General features: G+C 41.8%; 1 protein-coding gene across 2 annotated transcripts in view; it reads left to right on the top strand.

Moving 5' to 3' along the window:
• The first annotated feature begins 399 nt into the window (after positions 1–399).
• The window catches only part of nbeab (neurobeachin b), a 253,431-nt gene continuing 238,788 nt past the window's right edge, over positions 400–15,042 (top strand). For both annotated transcript variants that reach the window (XM_030776247.1, XM_030776248.1), the window contains exon 1: positions 400–666. In XM_030776247.1, the coding sequence (XP_030632107.1) occupies positions 400–666 (267 nt within the window). The remainder of the gene's footprint in view (positions 667–15,042) is intronic.

Raw genomic sequence — 15,042 nt, forward strand, 5'->3', positions numbered from 1 at the left:
CTCCGAGTACTCCATACGAGTGTACAGAGGTATGCAGACACACCGTGTAGAACACACCACTACTTATAGGGGGCGTAAACGCGTTGGAAGGAGAGACGTCGCATACCAAGCGGACAGAGCTCATTGCCAAGACACAACATCGCTTGTGTGGCTGTCTCAGAGATGTCCTATAAGATTTCCGTAGGCTACGACTCACCTGGATCCGTCATCTGTTAAAGGGTCGCATACAGGGTCCCACCATATACTGTAAAGAGAAAGGATTTCTCAGTGTTCAGGAGATTTTCTCTTCGGAGTGTTTCAGACATTTCTTCTACCTTGAATTTGTTCTCATCACTGATGCTCTTACTCAGTGATTAGAAACAGGTGAAACCGCGGCCGCAGTTACCGGTTCCACTGGAAATGGCGAACGAGAAGCCAGTGTCAATGCCCGGTTCCGCGTCACTTTCGGAGCGAGAACCTCCGCAGGTCCACGGGCAGCAAATTGGCACCGGCTCTAATACCGGCGAAAAGATCACGTCGGGTTCGGGCTCAGTGGTTTTGCCGGCTGGGGTTATGAACCCGTCGGTTCCGTTACGGAATATCAAGATGAAATTCGCCGTCCTCACCGAACTGATCCAAGCTGGGGAGGTTAGCGACAGAGACATTGTTGAGACGGTTTTGAATCTGGTAAGAAACGCTGTTGCTGTCCTTGTCCACAGAGTTGTTCACACATACATAACCATCAATGAATGCCAATAACATATCATGAAATATCACTTTCTCTGCAACATGTCATGAAATATCACTTGGTCTGTTAGCAGTTGCTTTTGTGGGATCGCGAAAGCTATTGAAAGCTTTCATAGCTGTTGAAAGCTATTAAACACTTTACATTCTACATCCTAATTGTCTTTTCCGCCCATGTAACGCTACCACAAGAGTCGACAATACTTTGACTGGCAGTCCATATGTCCAAATTTGGTCAAAATTAATGGTTGCTTGCTTGACAACATTTCGCCGATTTCCGGACTTTTAATATTGTTTCTCAGCCGCCCTCACCGAATGCCTAAAAAGAGTATTGGTTTAACTTTGCTTAAGAATCTTTGTCTCAAGTGATAGCCACCTCGTGCCAGGCGCGTTTCCGGCGTTTGAGATTTAATCGCCTCGCGTCGCTTATGTCGTATGTGCCTCGTCATGTCGTATGTGCCACTGATTTGATGTACGAGTGGTGTGTCGTGATTCTAGTCACTTCAGGTTTAGAGGGCTTGTTTTTGCTTGAAGTTTGATCAGTTGTGTGGTGGCCAAATCAGCAACAGAACATTTGAGGACACTTCAAGTAAACATTTGTAAAATCCTTGGGGAGCATCAACGTATCATTCCTGCTTTTTTTGTTGAAGCCTGCAGTAGCAGAGTTTGTGGTTCTGATTTGCAGCTATCATCTGTGCGCAACATGCACTGATATTCTTAATATTTGTGTGATTTTCCAAACATCACAGGTAATTAGATTAACAAAGTGACTTAACTACTCACTCTCCATAGACACATACAGTCGAAGCAATAGGAGTTCCTTTAACACATAACGTTCCGGTTAATGATTGAATGGCTATTACACATGAATTAATGTTCAGATGGAGAAAGTCCTAAACTAAATTTGTGAAGCTTGGTATCTATTTTATGTTTGTTTAAAAAATAGTTTATGTTGACTACTACAAAAAAATCAGAGAAGAATCTGTTTGGGAAGCTGTCTGTCACATGTCATCCCAGTTTGCATGCTATGTGTGTAAGCGACGATTAGACGGCTGGTTTAGTTACGGAGTCCATGGGGGTTGCTGGTTCTTTTATACTGTGGTCTTTTTGTGATACATAGGAGAAATGATAAAAGCGCAAAGTATGGAGAGATACAAAAGTGTGCTTTTTTCCTTTCAATGATAAAATGAAGTCCGACATAAAAATTTAGTGTAGTAGGCTATTTGAACTGAGTTCCTTCGTTGCAGAGCAATCGGACTCATTGCAACATGTGACATTAATTGGGGCTCTTCTAAGTATAAGCAGCAGTGAACTTGGCAGGACTACTGCTAAAGAAACCCTGTCCTAGGAATAATACCTGTTTGACATGCTAACGTCTGGTAAATTTGAGTTTCCAAGAAACGATTACAAGAGTGAGATTAAGGATTTGTTTCTTGGTTGTCCCATGGTTGTTAACATTTTCCGCCAAGAAGAAAGACAATTTTCAGAGAGCAGTTTTAGGGACAGGAGAGAGTGCAGTGTAGAGCATAGAGTGTAGAGCTGTTTTCACATATTGATTTTATCACGTTTTCTTCAGAATTCGGTGTGTTTTTCCTCCTTTGGCTGTAATCACCCAGGTCTGTTATGAGCATCGTGTTTGGGTGTATGTATTCTATCTGAGGAAATAAAAAACCCCACCTCTTGCCCATTCTTTTGAAGCCTTGATGTCTTCACCACTCAGAGGGTGAAAAATCGATGGGGATGCCTCTTGAGAGCAATTGTTCTGGCAAAGCTGACTGAAACAGATCCTTCTGGATCTAATTTCATTGTTTGGACAACTCTTAAAACGTCATTCAGCCACATCATATTACTGAGACTGCTTCATATGGCAGAAACATGTGAGAGCACAAGATTGTCTCAGGTCAGAGTTCAGAGTGCCCTGCTCTCAGATGTAAAAATAGCCATGACATATCGGACCCAGGGGGAGGCTTTGTGAAGACAGGAGCCCTGCGGCTGTGGTTTAATGTGCTGTAGGTGACTGATAGGTAAGACAGTTAAGGAATGTCAGTTATACTTAAGAGAGGGATGAATGGTTAGAAATCTGAGTGAATATCTGTGCAAAAGCTGCCATGTTGACCTTTGCATCCTGCATGAAGCCCAAGCCAAACATACGTATAATCTTCTCCTTCACAGTGGACCCAAATGTTTTGTTTGGGTTTCAGTCCTTATGTAGAATCCATGTAGTAGTCTGGTAGTTAAGTGTAAGAGTGCATTGCAATGTATCTGAGGAAATATTCTAATGCAATCTAAAGCCCCAACTACAATCTGTAAATCCCTCTTTCAAACTGAATTAGTTCACAGAAGCCTCTAATTATCTCTTAGAGAAACATATAGCTTGTATGGAGTGTGCAGTTTGCAAAATGAGCTCTAATCATTTTATAATCAAGCTCTACTATAAAATGAAAAGAAGGACACTGCAATGATTAATAAATTTATCATTGCCATTCTTAAATTTTAGGAAATTGTGCAACTCTCACAAAGGAAGGTAGGAGGACTATCAATCATGTTTAATGACTTCATCTGATAAATGTGAAATTCTCTAGATTTCACATGTGTCATGGTTTTTGATGGATGGAGTGGCCTTTTATCACACTGCCTGTTTTGTCTCCGTCTGCATGGTGCATCATCCATCATTTTGGCTCTTATTAAAAGGAGATTGCACCTGACATTATTTATCAGTACTGAATTCATGTGCTTCGTCATGTTCTTTTTTTTACGCATGTTCAGAGAGAATAGTGACATAACCAGTCTCTTCGCATTAGTCACAGCCACTGGTGGTAATTCCTTATGTTAAGACCTAAAAAACAGACATCTGAAAGAACATAAATGTTTTTAAATGACACAGAAACCAGAGCACTGGAGCACGTTTGGCCTCTGACAGCAGGGCTGCTGTATGTGAAGGTCAAGAAGGGGACAGTGAGATTATGAAGATACATAAGCACTGCTTAGTAGAAGGACTTGATGCATTCTTTCACACATCACTTGAGATTACATGAAAGTGTCAGGCTCACTCAGCAGTCAGCGGATGGAGAGATGGGAAGAACATTTTTACATTGCTAATTGTGTCACGCGTGTGAATGAAAGGAGGAAAAAAAAGAAAATGGATAATGGAACAATGGGGACGAGTGGAGAACAACAGAGAATTTACAAGGACATGAACCAGGGTCACCTTCAAAGAGCCTCAGGATTTTGCCTTAAATCACACATGAGATTAGAGTGCTGATGATAAGAGAAAATGTAAGGAAGAAAAGAACAGAAAGAAAAATGTCTGTGAGGATTCTCAGTCATCCAGGTCATAGTTATCCAAGAAGGGTTAAGTCAGGGGCAACTGAACTTGGTTGTAGATTCTTGAAGAGGCCTCTCATCCAAGAGGCCTCTTCAGTTCTGACTGACTGGTGAGGAGTCCCAGGTATTTAACCTCTGTGGGGTTGTTGTCAAGGCCATCATATGACTTGGTAGTTAGTTCTGGTGGTTTCAATGACTGTCGTTAAGGGTTGTTGGAGTCACCTGTGGACAGGTGTGAGTGGTTGTTAAATCTCCTGGGCAGGGATGAAAGGACAGTATTGTAGGTGGTTGATAAGTGGGGTCGTAGACCTCCTCCTCTGTTGAGGGATGGTTGCTCTACTTTGACGTAGATGGCCTCCTTCACACCTCAACAGAGGAAGGTTAAGTACCTGGGATGTGTTAGTTTAGATGTGTTTGAGGAACACACTTTCCTTTGGTGCCATCTTATTTGCCATTAGCTTTTCATTAAGTGCCCAACCATATGTTTAACTGGGTGTTTCTCACACACTCTGAGAATGCATACACCAGGTAGGATGTTGTGGTACATATCACTGCAGTGATCATTTGCACTGCGTTTTACATGAAAACAATACCACTTTGATCAGAGGATGAGCAGTTAGGCGTTTGAGTGCTGTATTGAGCCCCACTGATTGGTGTTTGAGTGCTGTTATGATCAGAGCTGGTTACTCCTTGTCCATGATTATCTTTTCGCATGAGCTGATGTGTAATTTCAGTGAACCGTGACACCATTACACCATTACACGTTCGTCTGGGGTGTTCTGTTAGACATTCTGCAAGTATATTGTACATCATTTAAAAAAGATGGTCTTGCCCCATTCTCAGCAGAGGGTTTGCATTATAACCTGTACGTCTCAGAGTCAGCACCCATTTGGACTCTGGTCAGTGCTCACTGAGGCTTGGCCTGTTTGCACCTCTGGAAAAGGCAGGTTTTTTGGGAAGTGTTCTCGGAAACATGCCCGGTGAAAGCTCGTGTGAGCTCATTAAGCCAACCTTTGAGGATTGGCATGGTATAACATTTCCCTGCACTTCATGTTCTTTCGGAGAATATTTATCATTGCTCTTTTACATGTTATACCCAGCTCAGATTGCATCTTGGCTGAGACACAGCTAATTTGTTCAGCCTAAATTTTTCCTCAAAAGCGTTTGCTTAGGGGAAATCATTGTTTAAATGACCTCACTCAAACAAGTGGTACAGGGAAGGAAGAATCATACTGGAGCAGGCCTATTTGTATTGATTCATGGTCAGTGAAGGCAGAGAGCTCGTCAGTAACTAACGGGTGTTAAATGAGAAACTGACCGTGGAAGCCCCTGTATGGGGGAAAATATTTTATGCATGTTCACATGCCAGTGCTACATGACTGAGCCTTGTCACCGTGTCGTATCTTAGCTAATTAAAAGCAAGTGGGACATTAATCTCTCGCTGCCTGTCAGGATGAGGTGAACTCTGAGCCACAGTGATAAGGTACAGAAATGAAGCCAGGACAGATTCACATCCAGGAGACTTTCGTATAGTTAAAAAAAAAATCACATCTTTAATAAGGATGATCTGAGTGTGCAGCTTTTCTTTAATCATAGTTCAAATAGCCTTATTGACTGTTCAAAAGTGATGTGTTTTTGTCCCTCAGAACTTGCAATATTGAACACCTTACAAGTAATTTTTAGGTTACAAGGATACTGGCTTTGATGTGAATTTCTGGTGTAAAAAGCCCCAAATTCGTACTGTTACGGAGACAGACACGGCATTTCCAGATTTTAATGTATTTTTCATTCGATTTACATGTCAAAAAGAACAAGAGAGAGAAAGAGATTTTTATCCTTTTTTCTGGTGGACTACAGTCCTTTGTCTGTTGTGTGTCTGTAGAGCAGTTACAATAATCCAGAATGCCAGGAGAGACATCTACCTATGTTACCCCTGCTAAAGCAGAGGTGGGCCTGAAGTGAACCATTTTAAGAGAAACACTGTACTGATTGTGAATTTGGGACTGCAATACACGTTTGAGTTCATTACTGTAACCATAGCGACTGCCTCACATGTGACAGGTTGTGATGCAACGGTACTGCATCCCATTATATGTGTTAAATTGTGATGCACATGCAAAAACAACATGAGTATCTTAAGAGAGCCATGTGTTTTTTTTAACATAAACATGAGTGAGGTTGCCATCTCATCTTCAGAGAAACAAAAATAGAGCCCGGAGAGTGGAGGGCATGCAAGGTGAGCAGGCATGGCCAGAGGTGGAAGTGTTTGGAGGTCTCTTACTGCAGGAAACTTTATAATGAGGAGTAGGTAAGTCTGCACCTCCTGCTGAGCTGTGGGCTTTAGGAGATTAGCAGGCTCTTGGCTGACAATAAGGAGAGAATACTAGGGGTCAGCGTTCAGACTCCAACCAGAAAACAATCAGTCCATAACTTTCCATACACTTTGGGCCTCAGTTCACTGGACTATGTGTAAATGAATTGCCGGTTCGTTCCCATTAATTTGTAAATCAACTCAATGTCCTGCACCTGAAAGCGAGGAACTCTGTCAGCATTTTTTTCCTTTTCAGTTTTTCTCTGTTAAAGTTAATGGTTAATGGTTAATTTTTGGTATATGAAGCATTTTAGAGTACCCTTTAGAGTACCCCTTATAACATGTCATATGCTTGGTTTCTGAAGAGTGCAGTTTTATGTTGAACTGAGGTTTTTCTATTAGTTAGATGCTTTTTATTCTGCCAAATGGATTTCAAATAGTTCCCTTTCGGAACCTCAAGGCATTTCACTTGAACAGTGGTGACAGTTTTTCTTTTTTTTCCCCAGAGATTGCTAAAAGAAGATTCAAACCTAAGAAAAATATTCAAATTGGTCTCCATCAGTCATTCTCTGCATATCATCAGTGCTGGCTAGAATACTGGTTACTTTACACATGTGTTGGCTTTTTAAATCTTTTTTTTTACAGTTAAAATATGACATTTTACCAAAGCCATGCTTAACAAAATTAAACTGACAACTGTTTGACAGTGTTTTGGGCTTTTTAAATAAAGTGTTATTGTTACAGCCCTGGCTCAAGGGACGCAACAAAAAAGAAGAGTACATGCCATTTAAGAGAAAAGCTCAAGGATCTATTTAACACAATGCATATTACAAAAAACGCAGGATAACTGTGGAAAAAAAATCAGTAAAGTCAGTGGTGGAATGTAAGTCTGTGTGTGTAGATGGGGTATGTAGTGGTACACAAAGAAAAAAAAAGGAATCAACAGAACAAAGCAAGGTAATACCTAACCCTAACCCCAGCCAGCCCCCCCCCCCCCCAAAAAAACCAACAATAACAAAAAACAAATAATCCCAGGCAACCTTTTATAGGCACGCAGGCGGTCCAACTCAGGTGAGCTGCTAATCAATGTAAACAAATTAAAAGGGTGGATAGACATTATCCAGACAGAAACGAAAACAAATGATGGACATTAGGGTTGTCACCCCCATGGAACCCTGATCTCTGGGTATGGTCTTCCTGGATTATGATCCGTATAAACTATTAAGGGCATGCTCGAAAATATGTACTCTGCGAAGTGCTGTAATGCCTACACAAGAGCTAAAGCTTGTTTTCCAACAACGGAATAATTCCGCTGACAAGAACTAAACTTCTTAGAGAAGAAGCTATCTTGTTGATCAACACCATGTCCATCCGACTGTATAAGAACAGTGCCAGTGCCCACATTGCTAGCTATCCACCTGTAACTTAAAGGGATGGTCAAAACACGGCACAGCCAGAACAGGACTGGAACACAAAAGGGACTTAATATTTTTGAAAGCTAATTGACAGACAGGTGTCCAAACAAATTTCACAGAATCTTTTAAAAGATCCATCACAGCAACTACCACTCTGGAAAAGTTTTGACAAAAGCAGCAGTAATTTCCCACTGAACCATGAAACTGCCTCAGATCCTTTTTTGTCACAGGCAGAGAATACTGTTGAATTGCTAACACCTTAGCCTGCACTGGAGGAACTACACCATTCCCCACTGCCCAGCCGAGGCATGTTACAGTACCCTTAGCGAACTTACACATTGCAAGGTTTACTGTAAGATGCACCTTGGACAGAGAAGTGAAGACAGCCTTAATATGCTTAAGATGAGACTCCCAGGTATTGCTACAGACTACAAGATCATCAAAGTAAACTGCACAACCATCAAGACCCAAAACTACTTGGTTCATAAGATGCCATAATGGTGTTGCTGCATTTCATAACGAAACTCATAACCTTGAGAGAATACAGGCCTGATGGAGTGATCAATGAAGAGATCTCCTGTACGTGCTGGCTTAAGGGCACCTGCCAATAACCTTTTCAATAAATCAAATTTTGTTACGAATGTGGAAGAAACAGTCTGATTGACGCGGTCTTTCACTCGGGGAAGCGGGCTTCTCAAATAAAATACACGGAAACAGCCAATTGGATGCAGAGGATACGGCAATGTTGTTCACCAACATTTACTCTATTTCAGAGTCAAGCAACTTTCTTTTCTGTGGCGACATGAGATAGTAACGCTGTTGAATTGGTTTCGTATGCCCCACCTCTAGGTCATGTTCTATCCAGTCTGTCCGTCCACCTATAGGACGGAGAAGAAGGACCTGATCACCTGGATCAAAAGTGCGCCTCTCCAGGGTGCAGTCATATTTTCTGCTGTGCTTTTTCGAGTTTCAGCTTTGCCAATTCTCTGGCCGGACATAATAAGTTCTTCTAAGTTCTTTGAAGGCTCTGGTGGATCGTTGTCTCGCATCGCAGCCAAAAGCCCTTTTACGTGATGACCAAAAACTAAATCATTTGGACTAAATCATTTGGACTAAATCTTCAGGGTAGGTACTTTCGCAGCGCAATAGGAACCTTGTGACGTAGGTGTACAGCCATTGGTCCAGACAGAGCTTGGTGCTTCTTATAACCAGATTTAGCCACAGCCTCTCACACATTAGCAAGAAACGGCAAAGCCTATCCTATTAGCGATACTGGGTTAGGGAGGCAGGACTTGTGGTAGAGAACGAAATCTGTTAACCATTTGTGTGCCAAATACATTGATTAAATAGAAAATGACTATCAACAGTGGTTACATTTTAATTTTTCAATCAAAATTATTGCTAGGGACAATTCAGTAGTTGCTGGATATTGGTAGGGACATGTCCCTACCCTCCCTACCAAATTCCACGCTGAAGGAGAATTGACAAATTCATCAATATCCATTTTGAATAAACACAAATACAACAAAGTACCAACAATAGCCTGCTGTACAGACAAAGCTGGAGAGTCCCCTCTGCCCAGGCTACCTAACCACAACTAGGCCCATCTAACCTCAACCCTGGTCTTCATGTAGTTAATGATGAAGGGCATTTACACACTGAATCCCAGTGGAACAAGAGCGCAACTGATCAAGCCAGTGACACCCACGACTTCATGGATGCGCTCCCATGACAACTGCTACTACTCACGTTCACCGCAACACTACCGAAACAAAAACACTGATGTGTCTCAAAAGAAACACACCGCTATTCATAACAGAGGATTAACTCCAACTAGAAAATTACCAAATTTGCACATAAATAAGGGCAGTATTTATCAAGTGGTGATTCTAACACAAACCTCCAAATGTTGAATCATATAAACCTATCAAAATGGCCGTGTCCCGTTAACCACTGTTCTTAATCCATTACGTCAAGACAAACAGAACCTCCTGTAAACCACAAATTAGTTTTCCACCAATACAAACCAATTCGGAGTCATCAAGTAACTATGACCATTACGAACAAACCAAATTCAATCACAGAAGAGAACTGAAAAGAGAGAACTGAGACACACTTGAAAGGACTCATGCAGTCCTGCTTTTTTCATTCTTCTCATTCACGCTATGTGTGTGTCAGAGTGCAGGTAGCTTTAGTTGGAATGAACTTGTTACTCTCTGCGGCGTTTTTGTTTTCTCAACTTATTAATTTGATTCCTAGAATGAAAGAGTTAATATTTACCCCGATAAACAGAAACTGATGAAACTTGACTTGCATTCTAGGAACATGTTTTGTCTGTTAATTTACAACTGGACTCGGGCAGACAGATATCCAGACATCAGTGTATTTCCTATGCTTAAACAGACTTGGATTAACTTTAACCCTTCCTTAATTGGTCCTCGTTCATGCATGATGATGTTTAGGGAGTTATCTGTTCGTTCTCACCATTGACCGTGATGGATCAGGACCAGTGGACCATGAAGACACGAGACCCTTTGACGAGGTTGAAGAATGCAAGACCAAGCTCATTAAAGCTATCACAGTGCAGAAAATCAGCAGTCGGTAGTTTGGGAGGAATCAAGCTACTCTGAATGCATCTTTTACGCTTTGTCTCAGAGATTAATATGCAGTTTGGTTTTAGGAGGAGCTCTCTCCAAGTCCAGTAAAACTGTCAGTATATCCAAAGCATCAGACAAGGTAGTGGCATTGTTATTTTACGAGACCGGCAAAAGTTGGATTTTTCCTTGAAGAAAGACACAGGGGTAAAACAGTTTCACTGTGCCTCAGAGGCACAGTGTGCCTCTTTAAAACAGTGGTGAGAAACGCTCACCAAGATCTTGTCCTAGCTCTACATTCCCAGTGAGTCTTAAAAGTTGTTTTCATACCATTCACATACAGTTCCTGGATCAACACTGTATGTTAACTTACATAAGCTATTGCTGAAGTGTGGTGCCCACTGAATCATTCAGAACAAGTGCTTTGGACTCAGCTGTATGCTTTGTCCATACAGAGTTTAAATGTCCTATCCCATTAAAAATGCTCACAAGCCCTGGTGTGTGTATATTTACAGAGGAATGCAACTGTTGCAGGTTGAAAACAGAGCTTCTCTAGACTGACTGTACGCCAAGGTTCTTCAAGTCTACCCGCGTCTCCTCCTCCATGATGTGTTCAGCACTTCAGCACTAAGATTCTCTCAGAAAGAGCAGATACTGAACACTGTTCCCTTACACATGCTGCAGAACTGAACGAGAACAAAGAAAAAGAGCATGCATGTATCTCTCTGTTTAGGCTGTCGTTTGAGCTGACAGAGGATTTCACAGTGATGAAAAGCTGACATATTTGGAACAAGCAGGAATGGTGTCTTGTACCAGCTCTTAGTTTACATTTAGTTTGGGGAGAGAGAAAGAGAGAGAGACTGCAGTAGCAGACAATCTCTCCACATCAGTCTGTTTATTTACACGTAAATGGTTCATACTCATATAGCTGGAGGGCAGATTTTACTCGTTTTGTACAGAGCACACAGCTTTGCTGGAGTCGTTTAAAATTTACATTGGCCCAGTTTTTTGTGCCTACTGACATAAAATTCAGTTGAAAAACGACACGTTATCACAATATCCCACTAGTACAGAGCAGGCGAGTTGACACTGTGAATGTGCTCTAGGCTACAGATAAGTTTCCCTCATCTGAACATATCTTTCCTCAAGGACCACACTGGAAGGAAGACACACACACACACACACACACACAATTTATTGCTGAGTTCTTAGATCAGGACAAGAGAATATTTGTAAAAAGTATTTACACTGTGAATACTTTGGTATAAACAAGCCTAACTTCAGCATCACTGCTGACTGTGATCCTGATGCTGTCAGTTTCTCCTGAAAAAAAAAGGCTCTTTCAGATGATGGATGCACAGGAGCCCATGCAGTTAGCAGTCAGTGAATGTTTACTTCTCTCAAATGGCTTGTAATGTTCAAAAACAATGAAGCTAAACCAGTAATGGGGAAATGGAGACTGATTATCCCTACATAAAGCACATGTTATGTTAAATGTTTCAGAAAGCAGTCTTACATTCCCCTGCAACACCCTGCATTCAATATGTTCTGGTTCTGTATTATTTATTTTGCCTGTACAGCAAACAGAATACATGCTTTTGAAAATGATGCTTATTGCCATGGTTACGTCATGTATTGATATTGTTAGAATCTCGAGTCTCACCTGTATAACATTGCACAAATGAACATGTAAATCCGGCATTCAGTGAAGTTGTATCACTCAGGCTAATTCCACAGAGCGATGATTTGGTGAGTGTGGGAAACATTAGGTGAAGTGCCACTCTGCTGTGATAGGTCTATTTTGACTGATGAAGAGGAAGCATGGCCCCTGTCATATACTTCTTGACTTTATCTCGAAGGACACACAAATCTCTCTCTTCATGTCCCATAAAAGAACTGTACATACTTCACAGCAGACCTTGAAAGACCGCTCTAAGACAGGGTGTTGCATCTCTCTCTCTGAGTCTCACTCTCTCTCTCTCTCTGAGAACTCTGACACCAGCGCCTGGCAATACACACTGTGTCCTGGCTGTGCCCCTGTGGTAAACACTATGCCCTGACTCCGCCCACAGTTGTAAGTACAAGCTACTGGCTCTGGCCACACCCATAGTCATATACACCTGGCCCAGGCTCTACCTACAGTAGGATACTTCAGCCAGGGTCCACATATGGTCTTTTGGGGCAGAACACATACACGCACACACACACACACACACACACACACACACACACACACACACACACACACACACACAGACACACACACACACACACACACACACACACACACACACACACACACACGCACACACACTCACACACACACTCACACACATCCTTCTGTGCTCTGCTGTGTATTTACATTCATGAGTAATGTTGCATGTGACTCATCGTTTGATGCTCTCAGACTGCAATAACCCAAGGACCAGCTTGTGTTTTATACACTCAATCTGGATTCATCTCCAGCATCCTCACTGAAACAGACATGGCATTTCTTACAGGGCTTCTTGTGTCTGAAACTCAACACCATTGAGTCACAAAATATCACAGCACCAGTGAGAGAAACAGAGTAGTGAAGTCACTGCTGGTCAGACAGGCCAGGTATTGATTAGACTGGTATCCTTTACTCAATAATAATGTACAATGTGAGATTTAAATCGCTAAAGCGATCTGTGAGACCTTAATCTGGTACTGAGAACATGTAGAATAGTTGTAGCAATGAAGTAAATAGATCACACCAAAGTCCAAAAATTTGTTTAGGCATAATTGAAAGCATATGAAAAGATGGTTTGTTTATCTACAGTCTGTACTGGTTCAGCTGTCTGTGTTTTTCCTCCTGATGTGGATGGATAGTAAACTGTGGTAGAAGATAAACACTGTGAGGGAACTTGAGTCATTAAGACTCTGTCAGTGACCTTAGTGTCCAGTGTGTCTGTGTCTGTTCAGCTCCAAAAGGGTTCAGCCAAAAGTGAGCCACATTCAGAATAAAGAGAAGCCTGAAAGAACAATGCCCTTTCAAAGTCAAACTGACACGGCAGTGCCATGTTAATCTCTCATACACAGTGCTGCTGCTACCAGAGATGCTCTTCTCTACTTTATGCTACTTTTAGGCGTGGTCCACAGTCAAAGCAGTTCAGTGAAGGACATTCAGGCTGTCTGTCCCAGAGATCAGTCTGGTTTTCCTGTCTGACTGAGGTACTGTTGATTCCCCACATGCTGTGTTTGTTTACCGAACAGGACAGGTGGGGGTTTGGACACTAATGCTTGGGTTTTTGCTGGTGTGGGTGGAGAAAGCAACCTCCCCCCAAATAATTGGGCACTGGATTCAGCACTGATGACTGTCCATTACCATGGAGATGCACAGCTTCATCTGTCAAAAATAGCCATATTTCTCCCATGCCTGCTTAGACTCATTAAATACACCTGACAGTGGCTACATGAGTGAGGTACACAATCTGTTCCTGTAAGAGTGAATCAACAGTGCAAATGGTTTTATTGAGCTCTGTGAAAAGATCATGCGCTTGATAGAACTGTAATCTCTCTGATCCTAATTGTGCAGGAAACCTTGTGGAAGTGTGATTGTTCTGTTTCACAAAATCATGAGCTGTGTTTTCCTCCCTGATAAATAAAATTTGGTAAATGGTCTGATTTTATTACACCATTGTGAACATTAAGGTCAGGAAGATTTTGCAGTATTTCGTTGTCACTCGATCTAATTTTATGAACTATGCAACACTACTTCTCTGTGCTTTTTAAGAGAGTTTTAGGCTGAGCAGGACTTCTCTGAGTCTTGCCAGCATTCCTGTGTGGAATTTCAGTCTGTTTTCACGAGCAGAACACAGGCTTGCCATGTCCAATATCAATCTCTCCTGTTCTACACAGACCTGTGTGTCCTTTGATGTGCTGTGTTTACCATTATTGAAATGTCTAAAGCAATCATGGCTTACTTTTGTCTCTCTCTCAGACTCTGGGACTGTACATACTGGTCTTATACATCAATGCGTCTAGGCTAGCTGCCTCCTCTGTTACAGTTGCATAAATTGTTTGGCTCAGTCTTTTGGTCTGTTATTGTCACAGTACAGTGTTTGGCTCAGTCTGTTGGTCTGTTGATGTTACAGTACAGTGTTTGGCTCAGTCTTTTGGTCTGCTTCTGTTACAGTACAGTGTTTGGCTCAGTCTGTTGGTCTGTTGATGTTACAGTACAGTGTTTGGCTCAGTCTTTTGGTCTGCTTCTGTTACAGTACAGTGTTTGGCTCAGTCTTTTGGTCTGTTATTGTCACAGTACAGTGTTTGGCTCAGTCTGTTGGTCTGTTGATGTTACAGTACAGTGTTTGGCTCAGTCTGTTGGTCTGTTGATGTTACAGTACAGTGTTTGGCTCAGTCTGTTGGTCTGTTACTGTTACAGTACAGTGTTTGGCTCAGTCTTTTGGTCTGCTTCTGTTACAGTACAGTGTTTGGCTCAGTCAATTGGTCTATTACTGTTACAGTACAGTGTTTGGCTCAATCTGTTGGTCTGTTGATGTTACAGTACAGTGTTTGGCTCAGTCTGTTGGTCTGTTGATGTTGAAGTACAGTGTTTAGCTCAGTCAATTGGTCTATTACTGTTACAGTACAGTGTTTGGCTCAATCTGTTGGTCTGTTGATGTTACAGTACAGTGTTTGGCTCAGTCTGTTG

The sequence above is a fragment of the Chanos chanos genome, chromosome 6, assembly GCF_902362185.1.
Source record: "Chanos chanos chromosome 6, fChaCha1.1, whole genome shotgun sequence".
NCBI classification, from domain to species: domain Eukaryota; kingdom Metazoa; phylum Chordata; class Actinopteri; order Gonorynchiformes; family Chanidae; genus Chanos; species Chanos chanos.